This window comes from Acanthaster planci, linkage group LG19 (assembly GCF_054643075.1).
Source record: "Acanthaster planci isolate LZ-2023a linkage group LG19, COTS_SCS, whole genome shotgun sequence".
Taxonomy (NCBI): domain Eukaryota; kingdom Metazoa; phylum Echinodermata; class Asteroidea; order Valvatida; family Acanthasteridae; genus Acanthaster; species Acanthaster planci.
In genome coordinates, this window is record NC_141795.1 from 2,887,713 (window position 1) to 2,907,764 (window position 20,052).

The 20,052-nt window shown below is 42.6% G+C and overlaps 2 protein-coding genes across 2 annotated transcripts; both read right to left on the reverse strand.

Annotated features, from left to right (window-relative positions):
- Positions 1 to 1,447: 1,447 nt before the first annotated feature.
- Positions 1,448 to 13,864, reverse strand: tm9sf3 (transmembrane 9 superfamily member 3). Its single transcript, XM_022223777.2, has 12 exons — positions 13,644 to 13,864; positions 12,021 to 12,216; positions 9,876 to 9,998; positions 9,386 to 9,555; positions 8,586 to 8,663; positions 8,137 to 8,268; positions 7,558 to 7,724; positions 7,019 to 7,113; positions 6,185 to 6,315; positions 5,538 to 5,746; positions 4,856 to 5,086; positions 1,448 to 4,419 (listed from the first exon to the last, which is right to left on the reverse strand). The coding sequence occupies exons 1-12, from the start codon at positions 13,722 to 13,724 to the stop codon at positions 4,275 to 4,277; spliced, it is 1,758 nt and encodes a 585-aa protein (XP_022079469.1). The 5' UTR covers positions 13,725 to 13,864; the 3' UTR covers positions 1,448 to 4,274.
- Positions 13,865 to 15,736: 1,872 nt separating this feature from the next.
- Positions 15,737 to 19,178, reverse strand: LOC110974253 (uncharacterized). The gene is made up of 4 exons (XM_022225769.2): positions 19,062 to 19,178; positions 17,420 to 18,153; positions 16,906 to 16,968; positions 15,737 to 16,488 (listed from the first exon to the last, which is right to left on the reverse strand). The coding sequence occupies exons 1-4, from the start codon at positions 19,162 to 19,164 to the stop codon at positions 16,306 to 16,308; spliced, it is 1,083 nt and encodes a 360-aa protein (XP_022081461.2). The 5' UTR covers positions 19,165 to 19,178; the 3' UTR covers positions 15,737 to 16,305.
- Between the last annotated feature and the right edge of the window lie 874 nt (positions 19,179 to 20,052).

Consider the following 20,052-nt stretch of genomic DNA (forward strand, 5'->3'; position numbering starts at 1 on the left):
AATTTCTTACAGAGTCGGACGCGGACCCCTAAAATACTGTGGCCACGCCTAGCTAGCTAGCAGCGGATAGGGCTCTGTGCGCATGCTGTATATTTACGTAGTTACGATACGCTGCCCGTTTAAGTATTTTTTTGTTTTACCCTGCACCGATCCTCTGTGAAGATTAGAAAATATGAAAACAGAATTCACCACAGACGTCTTTATCTCACTGATGGAAGTGGTGATAGGTTTGTTCCGTTTGTTTCAATGTGATTGATATCAAACCAACGGGGGGGGGGCTCAATGCCCAGTTGGGTTCGCTGATATTCGGTCTGGCACTCCCTGTTGCTCGTTGATAGGCATATTTAGCTCTGCAGTTTAGAAGGAGCTCGTGGTTTAAACGCAGCTGATGGTCCGGAAGTAGCTTTTTAAGTCATCTCTCTTCCCCGTGAAAGGAAACTTGTTCAACACCCATTTCTGACAGGCGTTCTAGGGTGGTGCCAAACCAAAAAGAATTAAGAGCGATACGGGTCGACCCAATTGATTTTTGGTTTAAAACAAACTAAATACATTTGCATTGGGTTTGGCCCATGAAAAGAGCGACGTCTAAAACCAAGTCGGTGTCGTTCCAAGCACCTTCAAGTATCGATCTTCTGCCTGCTAGCACGCCTTGTCGCTCCTAATTTATTGTTTCAGACGTCGAACTTTTGCCGTACGTTATTTAAATTTTGCTTTAAATCTGGCTCGGTGCCACTCGTCTGGAGGGTTGCCGGTGTCAGCAACCGAGGGAAGAATCTTGTCGCCCAATGCGCCAATGGTGGATGAGGAAATAAAGCTATAAAACTAACACTCAGCTTAGAGTTACAATTTCAGCACGGGTTGGCTTCAAATACGAATGGTGAGGTGAACAAAACATTTCCCTCATGTTTACAATTTTTTTGCAAACTGTACACAGTCATTTATTGACCTAAGAACACAAGAAACAGCCAACAAGTAGGGGTGAACTTAATGAGACTGTTTCAAGTTACCCAAATGCCATGCCTTGTGAATGAACCAGTTCGGTATTTTAACAGGGCAGATCACTCAAGAACAAACCACACGTGTAAAGTCGGCGTGGGCGTGAGACCGACTGTTCCCGAATAACCTCAGACGCACTTCCTTCAGCGCATGTGCTGCTAAATGTAAAATACCGAACTGTCTCATTGCGCAACATATTCATGGCTGTGTCACATCATAAATGCAACAGAGACTGCACGGGAGCCATCCTGCACGGCACAATTTTCAATCAAACCGAATGCGAGTAACTTTTTGAAGTTACTTAAAAGGGATGGACATTTCAACAGGGAACGTTTCACGGGTTCTGCAGACAAAAAACTTTAAAACCTTTCGAAAGACTTGAGGAAAAAGATATACTAAAAAAACTTTGTACCTCAAATGAAAAAAAAAATGGCTGATCACAGCAGCTAAATTTAGATTCTAAACCCGACGAAAATTTAATGATTCATGTTGACGGTTTTGTTGAACAACAATTATTTGAAAATTTGGCTCTATTTCTGGTCTGGCAGACCACACAAAACAGCATCTGAATCGAGAGGGGGTTTAGAGACAGCATGAAATGTCTCCAAGTTTGGTTCATGTTAAACATATTGAGCAATGAGGCTTAAATAACCTTAAGTACTTGAGATACGTGAACATGGCGTGAACCACAACCACACCTTTCACTAATATCAACTATAAATAAGAATGAGAAATTCGAAATGCCTCCCACCTCTCTTCATAGACACCGAAAATATACAAAGCTATTTACAAGTCTGCTATGGAAAATCAGATTTCACAGCTGAATATTATACATTAAATTTGACGATCTTGTATTGAGGTGTAAGTTTGCTTCAGGAGACAGTTCTCAAAGACGTCCAAGGTGACTGTGACAATCAAGTGAGCTATCTTTCATGAATGTAAGCTGTGTAAATGCACCTATCCATAAAATGAATCGGTCCAATTTACTGTAAAAATTGTGATAGGTGGTTCAGTCTGTCATTTACAGATCAAACAATCAATTATAAATCACTTTAATTAGTGTCGATACAATTTTATGTTCACTCAGCCAGAAAGTGGTAAGCAAAAATACAACGTCGAGAGAAAGGTCCCCAAAGATGCTAGTTTGGCTAAAACAGAAAAGAGTGACGCAGAGTTCCACACACCAGCAATTTGGCTATTTTCAAATTTGTATCAAAGAAGCATGACAAAATATTTATGTTTCTAACAATGGCGTAACTAGGACTATTGTGTCCGGGGGTAAGGCGCAGTCGGGGGTGCACACACTTTTTTCAAGGGGGCACAAAAAGACAATGAACTGCAGCAGAGGTTGTAAATAAATTTCAAATGGGGGGGGGGGGCACGTGCCATCGTTACGCCACTTGTTTCTACACAACGTATCTGCAACAAACTAGTGAAATTATATTGCTAGGATCAAAGGGCAAGTTGATAAATCCATAAAATAAAAAAATTCAGAATTCATCACTTTGTAGATGAAGCGTTTCCAAGAAGTCGAAGCTTTTATGAGATGCGGCCATTAGTGCAGTTTCAAGGCAAGAGAACAATGAGTTTTGAAATTCTAAGCCTCTACTGCGCTTGGAAGAAAGCATACATGTATTGTACATGTACTCAACACAGGGCTGTTACCCTGTTCAGGTTTTTCCAAACCACTTCCAGTTTTTTGAGGAAAAAAAAAACTATTTCTTGGAGGATGTATAAGCATTGTCCTACTCCGTATGGAGTTTTTAACTGGAAGTACGGTTTGGAGAAGGGGGATACAATCGTGTTGGTTTGCTGCCATCTTAACCACGTAAAATATTCACACCTTCAGTTAGTACGAACACCTCTACAAAATATACACTACCAAAACAAACGATAAACAGACTTCACAGACACTGTGACATACCCTAACAACCAATGTTTGTGCCGAGGCGATGGACAGTTTCCTAATATATATTTGCACTTTTTTTTAATATAAACACAATACTTGAAATATACAAAAACAATTTTGCTAACTTTTAAACCGATGTTTTTGATAACTGGGCTGTCAATTTTAACCCTGACAGTACCGGGCATTGTTTGGCTTAGAGTACTCAGTACTACAAAATACTACGTAACACTCTGAGCCCGAAGGTCCTAGCGCTACAGATTACTAGTTCTGGCTAGGTTTATTCCGTTGTCACTCGTGCAGAGAACAATGAAACCATGCATTCATAGTGCCACAGCACTGTATGGTACATTGTCTTCTCGATTGTATTTTATGGCTTCAGAGAATAATGTCATCATGTCCTCTTACAAGCGACAGGGCTGAGTACTACATTTTACTACTAAGTATTACTCTGTAGCATTCGGGACTGTTAGGGTTAAAGAGCCATGTCAAGCCTTACAAATACCAGCTCTGTAAAAAGCAGCGAGGACCGTTGGAAAATACAGACTGTTTTTGGCTTTTAGCAGATGTTTTGCCCCTTTTTTTGCTTTCAGTGCAGTGGTGCAGGAAAATTACCCCCTACACCAATTAAAAATGTTTATTTTTCCTAGCAACAACTTCAAATCTGAATTTGTTGGGAATGTACACCATCGGTATATGGAAGGTTCTCGGCTTTTTAGAATGATGTGCTTTTGCTCTGGGGGCGATGCAACGATGCCGTACTCATGACTACAATTACATTCGTCTTCTTCACTTCATTTGAGTCAATGCAACATTAAAAATACAAACGAGATGCACTTTAAAAAAAAAAGGCTTCCTGAAGGTAGGATTCATGTTACAACACTTCCTATCTCATTAGCTATTTAACGGGACAAATCGCTCTTAAGGCCTGTGGAGATCTCAAAACCTGCTAAACCCAATTACCACCAATGAACTGGTTTGGTTGACGAAAATCGCTTTGATCTGCTCCAGCGTAAGTTGAGTAAAACTGGTACTTAACCCTAACCATTCTGAATCCAACGAGCATATGCATGATTTCAATGGTCCCTAAGGGGATTAGGGTTAACCCTCAGTCGCTCCCTACCATGTGAGTTACCTACAATCCTTGTTGATTACGAATAAATTGGCGTAAGTGGACAACCGATACGTACTGCATACAACACCTACAAAAAAGCACAGGTGCAAAAACTATACAGAGCAGAATATGGCATTGCAGGTGCGTATTGAGACAGGTGAGTTATGTAGGCACGAGGTTCTGGGGAAAATTCTAATCAAATCATAGCTTTGCAGTGTCTGTGTCGCTTTCAAACTGACAAAAAAAAGGTCCCTGGCCTCAGTCGATCTTCACGGTGGAGTAAATCTTCCGGACGAACGTGCTGGTCCCGACATATCCGAGAGTGCCACACATGATGCCCAGGGCTATACTGAACAGGGCCATGTAGCCGAAATAGAACGTTGTCTGAAATAAGCCATACATTCTGTGGATGAACAAAAATTACAACAGCAAATTTGAACATCAGCCACGCTCGGTATACTGTGACACCAGCCTCGTTATGTACTTGTCCCCATATGATGGTCTGATTTCCTTCCAAGAAATCTTCCTGCGACAGGATCTTTGATACTGCCCTATTTCTTTTCTTAACTTTCTTGAGAGAGTCACCAGCCGACTTTGAGTTACTTTCAGGACCGTAACGAGCAAATTCTGAACTACAAATAACCACTTTCTAAGTAACACTGCTTTCAATTGCCTGAACTCACTTTCAAGAAAATGACAGAAGAAAATCGCTGCACTCTCCCTTGTTTCTCATAAACTGTTTGCCCCCCGATGTTGACTTACTCTCAGCACTTTAATAGGCAAATTCCAAATTGAAGCTAACAACTTCCAAAAGACAAGATTCAATTGCCTGGACTCACTTTGTTTTAAACAAGAAGTAGTAGAAGGAGTAGAAATAGACGTATAGCGCCGTCGATGCTGCCGCGAGGAAACTCGTCCACTGCCAGCGGTAGTCCTCCGCGTTCAGGAGGAAGTATGTGCAGACGATGGTGACGCATATTGTGACCACCGCCAAGATGAAGAAGACGAGTAGCATGAAGCCAAAGACGTAGTAGATCTTGTAGGCCCAGAAGGAGGTGAAGATAAAATACCTGTGACGGGGGGGGGAGGGGGGCAAAGTTACACAAAAAGCAGATACCACCTGCAAGTCGCTTACGTGACGCACTTCAAACACCACTTTAGGTCCATTTATATTCATTGCGACCTTGACCTTTGACCCCCAACAATGCTTATTTTTTGTCCTTCGGTTTATGGAAACCCATCTTGACCCTTACTAAAAACACATTAATTGCAACTTATCAGGGGAAACATTCCTTTTTTTCAGACATTTTTTAACTAGTTCAGGAGTTGAAGAATGTGTAAATTTAGGAGGGAGACCAATTCAAAAATGAAATGAAACCAATTCCAAACTTCTAAAATTTGGGCTCTACAGGTGGCACTCAAAGTTTCTATACGCAGGTTCTGCATAATTGTCTAGGTGGGATGGCTAATCGGAAACACAACCATTTTTTTCATTCGGCCTCTATCCCTTCTCACACTCACATTTCGATGAAGATGGAGCCAAATGGTAGCACTCCTCCAAGCATGACGATCACCGCCGGCTCCATGAACCACTTCTTCTCGGGGATGGGCCTCGGTACAGCGTTCACCCGACAGGGGAAGTTGGGCTGGCCGGCCAAAGCCCTGCCGACTATGGTGCCGACTAGGGTGAGAGGAAGGATGACAAACAGGCAGATACACGTCACCGCCACCTGTCGGGGGAAACATAACATGTTTGTATGTTTCTTTGAGTTTCACATGACCATTCTTGGGAAAAAAAAAGTCACAGATGGGTTGTTTACTGCCCGAGGAGATGAGATGGCTGAGCTTGTAAGTCAATTGCGGCAGAACTGTCCACTTATCTATCTGGTCTTTACAGTCTTGTAGCCTTCGTCCCCCACAGGCCGTTGTTATTTCATGAAATCTCGGCGGATAAAGCAAGGCTAGCGGTGCCAGGATGAAGACTTAACCTGTCCCCTCCCTTTGTCTCAAAGGGAGGGGACAGAGCGAAGCAGAATGGCGGGGATCTGTTCTGGTCACATCTACGTTTGTCTACCTTGTTATGACTTTGGCACCTTGGACCGGGCAGAGCCAGGTTCGCCCTCTGAATAAACCAATACTGTATGTTTTAAAGCGGATCACAGACTTACCATGGTCCCAAAGGGTATGGCTCTGGACGCATGGTAGTAGATGGCGATGAAGTTGATGAAGAAAGCCGTGCCACAGACAAGGAAAGGCAACAGGAAGGCACTCAGCAGCATCTGCTTGATCCACACTTTGCCTGATCAAGAGTGAAAAAGTTGAAATTTGATGGGAACAAAAGACCACCGACCAAGCGCAGCAATCTGGGTTGCCAAGAGGCCTACGACTAAAGATTCAAGTTTAACCACCTTTGAACTTTCAACTACATGAAGCATATTCAAGCGATGCAGATAACAACCGTGGTGGGGGGTCCAACGCATGCCCACAACCAGATCACCTTGTGTTCCAGAACTTAAGGTTCGTTTTATTCAGCCCATCTCTAGCACGACTAATTGGATAAGTTTATAGCAAAGAGTTCAACCTTTCAGTTTGTACAGAAGGGAAGCCAATCCGCTCTGAGCGGAACAAAAAAGGGTTTGTTTTTTGGGTACTCCCCGCATAAGTGCACCATGAGGCGCGCAAGTACAATGTGAGTTTGACATGGAGCACGCTGAGTGCGCGTAACTAATTTACTGTGGCATGTATGGTCTTAGCGTACACGCAGAAACCCGCTTGTAACCATCTCTCTTTCTTTCGCCGATTGGGGGTGCACTTCAGCTCGGGGCGGATACAGACACACAAACAATTTTCACGTGGATAAATCTTCAATTACACTACGGCTTTGTTCAATTGTGCCCGATGCCCAGGATATATTCTGTACATCGATTGCCGGGGGAATTGACCGGGGGTCTATACATGGTCTCTGATCGAACTTGGCCTGCAACGACCGTGTGACTGCCTACCTCCCATCCTTGAGTAGAGGCCGCCGCCAAAGTAGCCATTGACGGGAGCAGACGCAGCATAGACAAAGATGCTGGTGCTCAGGATGGACCCTCGACTGCAAACAATCAAACAAGTGTTGGGTAACAGAGACTGGTCTCCTGACACAATCCTCATTCGGGTGAAGTGATGTTTACTTTTGTACCCCTCTGACTGTTGGCCCTCTGAAAACTTTCCGGACTTTCACTGCTCCAGAGGCTAAAATGTCTGTATCAGCCTTTTTGCAGTTGCCTTCAAAGCCTTTCTCACTGCACACTGGCAATCTTACTACAGATTGAATTCTCGCATGCAATTCACCATTAGACCAGATCCCACAAAAGAGAGTCCTACGGCTATTTTTCTTTGTCATTTCATTTCAGTTTGCATTAGAGAGAGCTCAGTGAGATGTTTTGTTATGCGACGTAACTGGACGCACTGCATTTTTGAAAAATTCCTCACTTGTGGGTATTACGAGAAAAGACCCTTCTGGCAAACTATTAATTGGATGTGGGACGTCACTCACTCTGTATATAGATGGCCCCAGAGCGTCAGGACGATGACTGCGAGAGCTACGGTGGCCAGGTGATAACCGCTTCCGATCAGAGCCGAGAACACCATGGGGTGGGAAGCGGGCCTGAAGACATCACCATGAACTTGTTTCCAGCCATACTCGTCACCGAGATCACGCTCCTGGGGTCAAAAATCGGTGAAGCAAGACCTTACCATTACCTCATACATATTCATGATTGGGAGTGAGTTCTTGTTGGTTTCCTGTTCTGCATCATGTGTACGTGGTTACTTTTGCTCTTCAGGCGCACAGGCGAAGATCCATACTGGGGTTAAATATATGTGACTGGCAGACCGTACCCAGTCCAAAAGTGTGACAGTTGTGTGTCCCAGTTACGCCTTACCTATGTGATATGGCATGGAAATATCACTGAATTTGACATCTGTTTTTCATTTGTTTGGCAGGCAATTTCCATAAATTAATCGCTTTTTGGAAACTTAAGACCGCGTTCTGAGATTGTTGCCCCAAATATAAAACTTAGCCTAACAGTGTCCTTTTCTCAAGGCCGCATATGGACAGTGTGCTGTGTCATACCATGTCATCAAGGTCGTCGTCTTTGCTGTATCTGGCATAGTCCTTGCGCAGTGTCCTCATAAGAATCATGGAGACGAGACCCACGAGGAAGATGACCATCATGAAGGAATTGAAAATTGAGAACCAATGAATCTGTGAAAAAGAGGCAGACAAATGTTACATTAACCCTCCTTCTGTTTTAACCGTCAAAAACAGTCAAAAATGCCTTCCAATTAATTTCCCCCAGTACACAGACACGTATGGGAAATTTGACTGATTTTGACTGATTTGACAACTGTGTCAAGAATGCATCTTAGCATAGGAAGCTTAACAGAAGAATGCATAGAAATTTGGTAAAAAACCTCTGGGAAAGCATGTGGCTTCTACCACAAGCTGAATCTGTACACTGTTGAAATGAACAATAACTTTGAGAATTTTCACACAGCAAAACTTGATTGAACAGCACTCACCCTGTGGTTGAAGAAATTGGGGTCCAAGTATTTATCAAAGCGCTTCTTGAAGTTCACTGACGATTTCTTCCAATTGACCTACAGCCAAAGGAGAAATTAATCATTTTAAACACTGCCTACAGCCAAAGATGGCCATATTAGTTTAATTTTGGATTTATTTTGCCCTGCCCAACCTGTATCCATCTTAACCCTAACTCCCCAGAGTGATTTACTAGGAACCATACCCATTCACACAAATTCCAACACCATATGGTAAACTGTGCCCCAAAACTATTGGACTCTGTTTATTTTGGGTATGCCTGAACCCATGTTCAAGCACAAGCAGTTTAGGGGTACAGTACCCAGTGCCACAAATTCATACGCTTTACTGGTGTTCAATTCTGTGTGGTTAGGGAAGGTTAGGGTTAATTAACCAGCAAACTAGACTCAGTTACATGAAAAGCTTATTTGAGGTAGATTAAACAAAAACCCTGATTCTTTTGAATTTTAACACAGCACAAGATGGCAGCTAACTTCATAGCACAGGATTAAGAATTTCCTAGTGTTTGGGACTGGGGTCGAGGTGTGGCCATTGTGAAGGGGGGCGGGGGCAGAGGAGGAAAACAACCCAATGTAGTGCTGCTAAAGCTTGTAGAAACCAACGTAGCTAAACATAAATAAAACACTAAGTAAGAAATCTGCTCCAACTAAACATAAATGTGGCTATCTGTATTTGGGCTGGAAGCAAATGGAAGAGACTTGACTTGAATGTTTAGGAGTTATAACAAGGGATACGGAGAGAGGGAAAGTTACAGGCTTACCTCGTAGGAGAAAGGTACTTTGACTCCTTTCTCTAGTTTGACCTTGGTCTCGCTGGTCAGGTTCACGTCCACTATCTGGTTGAGGTTGTAGCCAATGTCCAGCTTTTTGTGCGTCCAGATGTAGTAGTCAGAAACCTTCTCAGAGGCCTCCTCCGATTCACCGACGATACCTGGAAATTGACACTGAGTAGTTTTGAATCTAAACTTGAGACTGCACAAGACAATAGCCAGGAGGCTGTGTTCACGTGTAACGCAACATGATTTGGGTTTAACCCTAACCCCCCAAGGGTTGCTGGCCCTAACCTTCCCCATTCACACAAAGTCCAGAGCTGCGTAGAGAGACAGTGGCGGCAAATTAAGGCTCTGGTACCAAAATGGCTGTTCATTATGTGTCCATAGTCCACCATTTTGGTTCCGACAATTGAGACACTCCATGTCACATCTCTCTAGCTCCAGGAAGATCAAGACATGTTTCTTCCGACTCACTCACCCCAGATTGGCAGGTCGTCAATGTACATCTGATACCAGTAGTGGTTCTTTACAGCGTAGACAAAGGCTTTGTGCGAATCTTCTGTCAGCTCCACCTCACAGTACTTGGTCTGTGGCACGTTGGCTAGAATCAAATCAAGACGGAGCAATTTGAAATCTCTACCCATAAAATAACTAGAAAAGACCTTTTTTTCCGGCAACTATAATGCTGGTGTCATTCCTCTCAAAGCGCCAATGACTTGACAAGGTCACTAGGAAACGAAACAGGTGAACTCAACTAGCATCTTTTAGAGTTTCTTTGCATTTCACCACTACACTGTACCACTTAACAAAGATCAAAGTTTCAACCAGAAGAGATTTCACAAAGTCACTTAAAACTTTTAAATAAAACATCAGATAAAAACAGGCCCCTTGCTCCTTTTTCACTGAAGTGAACTTTTTCAGTACATGTGTCCCACAAATACAAGTATCCAAACACACAAGAACTGATGCACGTGTATTTGTCAATATTTGATCCATACACGTGACTTTGGGAGACTTTGATTTTACAGGACAGCCTTCTTTGATCCCAAACCTCCAAAACCCTTCAAAATCTTAGACACTTGGAGAATTTTGAGCATGAAAAAGACACACTCTCGTATGTCCCCATAACTGCTTCACACAAGATCTGATTCCCCCATTAGCCTGACAGTCCTCAATCCTCCGATTTCACCATGATTTTTACATTCACCCTTGGGGTTAGGGTTGATCAAAACGCAAAGAATGTGTCATTGGTTTCCTGCTCAGTGGAGGATTTGCAGAGGTTCCTGTAAACACCTCTTGACAAATGTACCCAGTGAATGAGGCTTCACTGCTTACTTTCACACAATTGTTCAAATAAATCCCTAACCCGCTAGGGTGTAGGTAAAAATCGTACCGAAATTGGAGGATTTGGGACTGTTATGGTTGAACTACCACTGAGGACAAGTTACATGTAGAAGTCATTTATGGCTTTGGGTCACACGTACAGTACATGTGCAAAAGTATACACTTGGCCAACCCAGTACTGATAAAAATTAACAGTTTGCATGCAATGCACTGTGGTGTGCATGTAAGTCCTGCAAGTTTATTCTACGTTGGGAGAACAGCCACATGTGCTGCCTCAGCAAACCAATCAATGGTGCAGTATACAAGACCCAGACACGTGTCAACCTCCCCCAAAATGCACCATATGTGGATGCCCAGATCACACATTCACAATGTGCACACGCATATGAGTGTAATTTCCTGACACGCCGTGGGACAAGAGGCAAAGATTGAAAATGATGTTGGACAAGACTTGGAGCTCTGCATAGTGGAAGTACCAAATTAGGTTAGGCTTGCGGTTGCACCATGTACGAGAAAAATATCTCTTTTATGAGTGTGTGGTTCTGAGAAGAACCGATGGTGATGTTGGTTTAATCATAAATTGTGTCTTCACGTCTGTGCCTTTTCTTGTCTGAGATTTAAGAAGGATAAATAATACGAACAAAGTCAAGAACGTGGATGATTGTGGCTTCACGATGTTTACTCCGGATTGATTTTGCTCTGGGTTGCTCCAACTGGATTTGAACCAATACCCATTTCTACCCAGGTTTCTGAACAGTACTACCGTTTGAGGTTACAGGGATGGTCAAATGGTATCTTAACCCTAACCCTACACAGTACTAAGAATTACTAGTTGTAGTAAAATGTACTATTCAGTCCTGTCGCTTGTAAGAGGACGTGACCTTATTATTCTCTGAAGCCCTAAGATACAATAGAAAAGACAATGTACCATACAGTGCTGTGGCACTATGAATGCATGGCTTTATTGTTCTCTGTACGAGTAACGATGGAAGTAACCTAGCCAGAAGTAGTAATCTGTAGTGCTAGGTCCTTTAGTATTTTGTAGTACTGTGAAGTGTAATCCAAACGATATGCTTGGCAGTTAGGGTTAAAAATGAAAGAGGCTGTAACAAGGTTTTGAAAATGTTCTACCTGCCTGCTAAAGCATTAAGCATGTGCATTGCAATTCTCATTATGTACATCGAGTTCTGGTCACTGCTTGAAAATCTGGCGGCTTACAGGTCGGTGTCTGTTTACAAGAAAATGAACAAAAACTTCTCTAAAGAAATCTGTCTCATACTTGCAAAATCTATGTCCAGCCCACTGAATTCGAGCTCGGTTCCTTGCAGGGCTTCTCCCAAAGTCTCGTGGTAATGGCTGATGTCTTTTTTAGGCCCGCGGCAGAATGGCAAGGAGAAGAAGCCGTAGGTCTCCTGTCTGTTGTGGTACGGACCCACGGTGTTCATCCATAACACCACTTCCTCTTTCGTTGTGTACTGCCATGACAAATACAATAGAATGAACACGTTCAGCCTTGTGATGGTTCTTCTCTGCATCTCCATAAAATTGAATGAGATTTTACACTAATACACAGCATTCCATTTATACCAGTGACACGTCATAGAAGACAAAAGTTACAAAATTGAATGAAAGAAAAGGAAGTCCTAAAAGTAAGGACTGCTCATTGTTTTTCAATCTGGAATGCAGACTTGATGGTAATTAATGAAGAAATAGGCAGACGTACGAGTATGGGGGTCTACTGGAAAAAATTCAAACCTTCCCCTTTTGTTGTATGTCGAATTTCATGAGGATTCATTTTAAAACAGAAAATTATGGTCCATTTCATTTTAAAATTGCTACCTGCGCAGCAACAGTGTTAAATGTCGAATTTCCCCATAAAATGGTTCTTTATCTGCTTATTACCACATTACATCTCGGTTTCCAAGCTACGAGCTAGGGCTGATCTAGACATGCACTTGAATCTCTACCAGGCCTATATTTAGATTAAGTGCACAGCACCTGATATTTTCGCTGCCTGGACCTTTCAAATGCGCGTATCGAGATTTAGAATTCGGAATAACTCTATGGGCGAAACATGGTGCTCCCAGAAACACGCATCAGTGGCCTATACGTGGTCTGGGCACAAGACTTGTTGATCGTGACGGTTGGGAGTGCTACCAATGACTGTTTCCTGGTCAATATGTCTTGTGCCCCGACTACATTTGCGCCTCTCCTGCAGTTTCGTTAGAGGACCATGTTCACCCATAGTCGCAAACAGTCACTGGCTCTCCCAACCGTCACGATCAACAAGTCTTTGTGCCCAGACCACGTATAGGCCACTCATGAGTGTTTCTGAGAGGACCATGTTCACCCATAGAGTTATTGCAGATGCTAAATCTCGGTCCGTGCATCTGAATGGAGCAGGCAGTGAAATGTTCGAGTGTTGTACGTGTGTTGAGCGAAAACGGTCAGATTTTGACAGATTTTGAAGTCAGAAATATCATTGAAGCCCCAACCGTTTTACGTTGGCATTTATGGAAGCCAGTAGGTGGTGAAAGAGGTATTTTTGGTGATTCCTTGGAATTTTTGAGAACCGTTTCAACCTTACTAATAATAGTAACAAGTAGCATGACTAACTAGGCTCGGCATGATTGCTAGCTAGGCGACACGATGGGAGACACGATTGATGACTGCCATTATTTGTGTAGCTGTTTAGCTGCGGTGGTTTGGGTTAATGATCCCGTTCTCCTTCATCACTGAATAAAACACATTAGCTGATGCAAATCGCTGTACTGGGATATCGTTTAAGTTTGCCCAGGCTCAAGTATTTAAAAGATAGGTCGAACATGTCGAAGTTATAACACTCGCCATCCACCAGCGACACCGGTACGTGTAACGTTACAACCCCCGAAAAACAACTTACTGTATGGGTGTGTTCATCTGCTTTTACAGTCAGGAACACGGCAGAAAGTACACAGGATAACCGTAAGATTCCTCTCCACATTTTGGATATACTACCTATAGATAAAACCTCGACATAGAATCGATGATGAACGATTAAAAATACGGTAATTTGCAGTACGAGTACGTAACTCACAAATGAGCTTCTGTCTATGACAAATATGGCTGCGCCACGTCATAAACGAGCATGTTGGATTGGTGGCGCTGTAATTGCAAGCGAGAGCCTAGCCGCGCGCAGAGCCGGCCCGGGCGGGGGAGAGGGGTGCAAGAGCCCCGCCCCCACCTCTCGGGCCATTGGCGTACCCAGGTCGGGTGGGGTGGGATTGGGCTATTTTTTAATTACTTTTCAAATTCTTTCATTCTTAAATGAATCCTCGGCCCTTAAAAAGGCAGTAGAAAATACAGTGTTGGCTCTTTCAAGGTAACCTGTCTGTCCCCACTGCACCACTAACTTGGGCCGCTGAGTCGATGGCTAATTCTAACTGGAATTCTAAGGTTTGTAATCTTGCCTTGAGGTTGAAGAAAATGCATAAAATCATTCAATATTCCCCGTTTATACAGTGCACACCCCGAGGAGCGAAATGGAGAATAGACATAGCCGTCTCTATAACAATAAGTTGATTTGAAAATCGAGCACGCCACAAAAAAAAAAAGATTAAATAACTCATGGCGCAAGGACAGTTTGTTTAACTGTAGGCCCTACCCCAGCTTCGACCCCCAACCTTAAAATTGGCACACTCTTCCTGAATCCCCAAACTCTTACGTGTGTAAAACCCAAAGCATATGTGTCCTTGAGAATCCAGGGAACACAAACTTCCATTAGAAAGTGTTTGTTGCTGGGCCCTCTCGGCCGTACAGTTACTTCGCCCATTTGCCACTTTGCCCATTTACCACTTACCCACGTGCCACTTCGCCCACACGCGCCACTTTCGACACACAATATTTCGCTTATTTCACAAGTAAGTAGGCCTGCGATTAATCGACAAATCTCCACATCCTTAAGCGTGCAAGATTACGGATACAATAACCAATAAATCAAGTCTTAGACAAATAAACACATTTTCAAAAGCATTGTTTCTTTTACAACACTCTCAAGTTTACAACAGCGTGCACTGAGACCTCGTGAAAAACGGAAGTACCTACATGCGTAAAGACGACTCTAATTCTTTAAACTAAGTCATTGAAATAAAATACCTCGGGATGTCGTCATCCAACTTTTATGATCTCGTGATAAATTAACGCAGGATATCATCATCCTACGATAAATTATCTCAGGATGTTGACATCTGATATATAGGATCTCAACGAGTCAGACGGCACTTCCAGAGCTCCGTAGAGTTGTACAAAAACTCGTAATGTATATGTACATGTACTTTACGTTGTCGCATCGCTGGATGGAGTGGTTCGGGCTCCTAGCCATTCTACGCTACGCCGCACCCGCTAAAGCTAAACTTTGCATCAGGTTACATCAAAGAAAGCCTCGACAGTTTCTCAATCAATCATATCTAAGTATTGTTATTTGATGTTTTCATCTTTTCTGCCGTTCAGGGTGGATTCAAGAGGGGTTGAGTATTTGTTCAAATGTGTCCGCCTCTCTTTTCAACTTTGACAAAGGTCGTGGGGGAAGTGGCGCGTGGGTAAAGTGGCACGCGGGCGAAGTGGTAATTGAGTGAAATGGCAAATGGGCAAAGTTGTAAATGGGCAAAGTGACCGACACCGCCCATGGAGTTTTTTGCCCCCGCATTAGTTACCCAATCCTGGCAATATTCTGTAATTCCTCCAGGTAGCTTTTAGAGGAAATCGGAGGTTTATGATAAATAAGCTGAGTAAAAGGCCACTTTCTGTCACGCAATATCACTAGATACATCTTCCTAATTAAAGAAAAAAAAATGTTTAAATTAACGAAAAAATATTTTTTTGTAATTCCTGTTTGGCTTTTATTTAATTGGAGACTAACAAAAGCCCTATCTTTTGACATCTGTCTCTTCAAATTTTGACAATTGCCAAAAAGTAACAACCTCTTAAAGAATAAAAAACTTATTTTGTAAAACACAGTTTCATGCCACTGACTGCAATGTTTATTGCCATTAACACAACGACGCACAACTTTTCTCTTTTTTTTGAACAAGCTGTTACGACTTCACGGGAGGGAACACGCCAAAAAATCTGTAAATGGCACCCTTAGCATGTACATGTACGCCCATATGCCTTAATTATTCACACTCTGTATTGCCATAACCAAAGTACATTTCACAGTGTTTGGGATTTTATCCAAATGTAAAATTCCACATTCATAAGCAAAACAGTGACATCATCTTCAGCACACTTCAGGTTTACAGCAACTTCACCACAAGAAGTGCGTAGCATTTTTTTCTACTTTTTTTTGGGGGGGGAGGAGTCAGTAAAAGAAATTAAAATGATTTTTGCAACGGAGAAAATTAACAAGTTTAGTCACTAAACTTTTATAAATGTACAAAGAGTTGTCTAAAATATCTGTCAATGGCCTTGCTCAAGAGAATCTTTGCTAAGCTGTAGAATCCTTGGAACACTGTCAGAAATACATATAAAATACACCAAACTGAATGAGAAAAGAATGAATACCACAGGAAACAAAATAGCTGTCCTCACGAAAGAACTTCCACGATTTCATGTGTCAAGATGAATGCAAACAGGTAGAATGCCAGATCTTGGCAGAACTGGTTTGCTAAGGAAAAGGCAAGTTGAATCTTCTGGATGGTGGCTTGGGGTATGTTGCTCATAACGGCTGCAAAGCTTAGAAGTTTCACTATAAGACCACTTGGCGGGTGCTGGGAGAAGAAAATTGGAAAAAAACTGTGCAGTAAAGCCCACTTAAGCTCACAAATCTTGCCACTGGTTTTAAGCAACTGTACAAAATACATTTTCATTGGTGACCCTATGTTTCTTTCCAGGTTTCAAAAGATAAGATTAATGAAATTAATGAGCTCACCCTTAAGTTTCTCGAGTCTGCACGAGTTCTACGTGGCAGGCAGCACAATGATCAAATAAGGCAATTTATCGTTCCTATAACTTGATATACAACATACAAAACTTGTCACAATCTTGTGTCTGGTTCAACTTTGGGGCAAACATTTTGACGTTCTACAGTCACATGCACTTGAGATGCAAGCATGTCTTTACAAAATGACATACTAGATTTTTCTGACCCCTCCCTAGGAAAACAAACAAGAGAAACTGTGACTCACCTGAGTCTGGGGACTAAGACAGAAGAACATGACTTGCAGTGCAATAAATGGAATGATTACCGACTGCAAAACAAGGAAATTGGAAACAGAGATGACAACTTGTCATTACTTGAGCAGCTGTACAACAACTGACAAAGTTGCAGGATCATTTCAGTTGATCATTATGACAAAGGTAAAGGTCCCTCGCTGAAATGCTTTGAAGAAATTTTATTTAGTCACACTGTGGCTATGAATAGACCGTTTCAGAAATAGCCAATGGGCCCAGTGGTGCATGCACAGGGTCAGGTTTTCATTAAGAGTAAGTCCTAACTTTGAATAATTTGCTTGAATATTTGTGATCGGATGCCACAAATGAGGCCATTTTTTTCATTAGTTTTGTTTCAGTTTGCATTAGAAGGCGTAAACCGAGCCCTGTTTTGATATATCACTCAGTTCGGTACTGTAACGGACATGCTAATTGATTGATAAATACAGGTCAATTAACCTAACTCTATTTCAGTTTAAAAAATCTTACCTGGCCAATGAAGCTTTGAAACCAATCAGTATTTAGTGAGAGGCGCAGCAGAATTGCTAGAAGGACTACACACATTTCTCTCACTGTCAAGAAGTGCCTAGTGTCAGCTGCAACAGAGGGATCGTGTGCATCTTGTCTAACTACATGTACAGGTGTCCCAGGTTGAGATGGCAACGGCGATGTAGCTGCCGAAGAACTCGGAATGTTGCCAAATGGAGGAATGGGTGGAGATCTATTTTGTAAAAGGCTATTTGGAGTAGGCTTGCTGGGAGCGGGGTGTGGGGAATGTGCGACGGAAGTGCAGTTGTCCGGGTCTGAGTCTTCCACACTGGCAGTGGATTCTGGGCTGTGGTCACTCTCTTGAGGAAATTTCAGGTTTCTCTCCGAAGTCTCTTGACTAGCGGCAACTGACGCTGTGCTGGACACTGCCTCAGTGTCACCCTCATAGTCCATTTCAACTTCACCAAACATTTTTCTGACGCTTGCGCTGGTTGCTTCCTCGGTGGCGTGCAACTCTGGTATGTTGTTTGTCTGGTCACCTGACTCTGCTGTGGTTCTGTCAACATCTGTCTGATGAGGGCGACGTGCTTGTAAACATTCTGGTGGCAACGTAGAAGTTATGCTGTCGCCTTCCTTTGCACTCTCAGACTGTGCTTGGTTGACTGAGACAATTGGTGTTGTTATGGCTGCCAACAACACTGAATCCTCCTTCGGTTCACCAGTGGCAAAATTCTCTGAAATTATCCGCATGTAATAGCCTAACTTCAGCAAATGTATTTAGTAATTTCAACACAACATTTATGGAATTCTTGAAGTAGGGCTGTGGTGGCGACAGAAAAGAGACAGATTATAAAAGAGAGCCACTACAGCCCTAAGTGTTGGGCTAGTCTAGGACTAGGACAGGACTTTTTTTACATAGGCCTAGGCCCTAATAGCCCCACAAGTGTGGCATGGACTCTCACTCCCGATCCATCCTTAGCCACACATCCATATACGCAATTTCGTGTCGACGTATTGAACATTTCGGCGCACCCACTTATCATCGTGGACGCAATTTCTTTTGCACATGAACATGATTCTTGACCTTTCCGCTTTCTAAAAACCATTTATTGAATGATTTCACTCACGTTATTCAGGTATTTTCCAGTCTTTTTGCCTTTATCCATTCAATCTCATGGGCTCGCTCTCACAGTCACCATCTTTAAAATAAAGTCATTGAATAATACGTCACTTGACCCCTCATCGTCTCGACGGCTGTTCCATGTCAAGACATCTAAACTGCTGCCAAAATTTTGGAAGAGCCCACTGGTACATGTAGTATCTTATCGACCAGTCCGTGTATTACATGTCTTGACATGGAACAGCCGTTGAGACGATGAGGGGTCAAGTGTCAGTGACATAACGTTCAACGACTTTAATGTGGGTGCGCCGAAATGTTCATTACGCCGACACGAAATTGCGTATAAGGATGTGTGGCTAAGGATGGATCGGGAGTGAGAGTCCGTGCCACACTAGTGGGGCTAAGGCCCTACCAGTATACCACCTGGACGTCAGTCGTAAATGAAGACAACGCCCAACCTGGGCTGGTTACTTGTGTATCATTAAACATTTGATAGTCCCGTTCAGCCGACCCAAGTCTCACCTTGTTTTTTCTCATTCAACTGCTTAATTTTCTGCAGCCGTTCTTCTGAACTCTGCAACAGTTTTCTCCTCCTCGCCTCTCGTCTGACACTAATGTCGGCCATTTTGATCACATTAGCTGATTGAGGGCGCTATGATAAAAAAATTTTCTGACTCTCGCACGTCACCGACCGGCCGTCGACGTGTCATCCATCGTGGGGGCGCTGTTCATTTCTAGGCCCGCCACATAAAACGTTCAATCTAACAGAAAACACATAAATAAACTAAAAATATAAGAAAGTGATTAGAGGATAAGAAAAGCTATTGACTAACTTGAATTCAAATGAAAAATGATGCATGATGAAGACGTTATGTTGTTGCTATGGTTGTAGTTAGTGACAGAGGGGGGGTGGAAGCCATATTGATATGAAACCCAGTCATACAAATAAGCAGGACAAATTTTTGCCTATTTAGGTGAAAAATTCTGTCATCAAGGTAAATTAAAAGTAATCAGCAGAGAAAGCTTAAAAAAGACGACACACTTTATTCAAAGAAAATGATTCGTTGCAATGAGAGACAAAATAAAAAGTTTTATTTTAGTGACGTAACTTTTAATCACCTGGTTCAAAACGTGTTTACACTCCTTGTGCTGTATTTGTTAAAAAATAACCAAAGACTCATGTTCATACGCACTGATTTAAGGCATTACTCGTTGTGAACTATTTGTCAACTGTTATTCGGAAAACACTTTTCCGGGTCAAATATGACAAAGGTTCCTCCTTATGTTGACCCGAAAGTTTTCCTTTTTTACCCTAACAAGCCTTGATCGAGCAAACGCAGATTCAAATTCTGGTCATCTGACCGAGTGTTTGTGTGAGTTTGTTGTGTATGCAGTCGCGGCATACATAGTGTGGATCTCTGCATGAAAGAAGTCCACATAATGTAGGGTGTGATGACATTGTGTGGATTTGCACCCGTCCACACACTGCTTTCTCCTCTCTGAAAAACAGTTT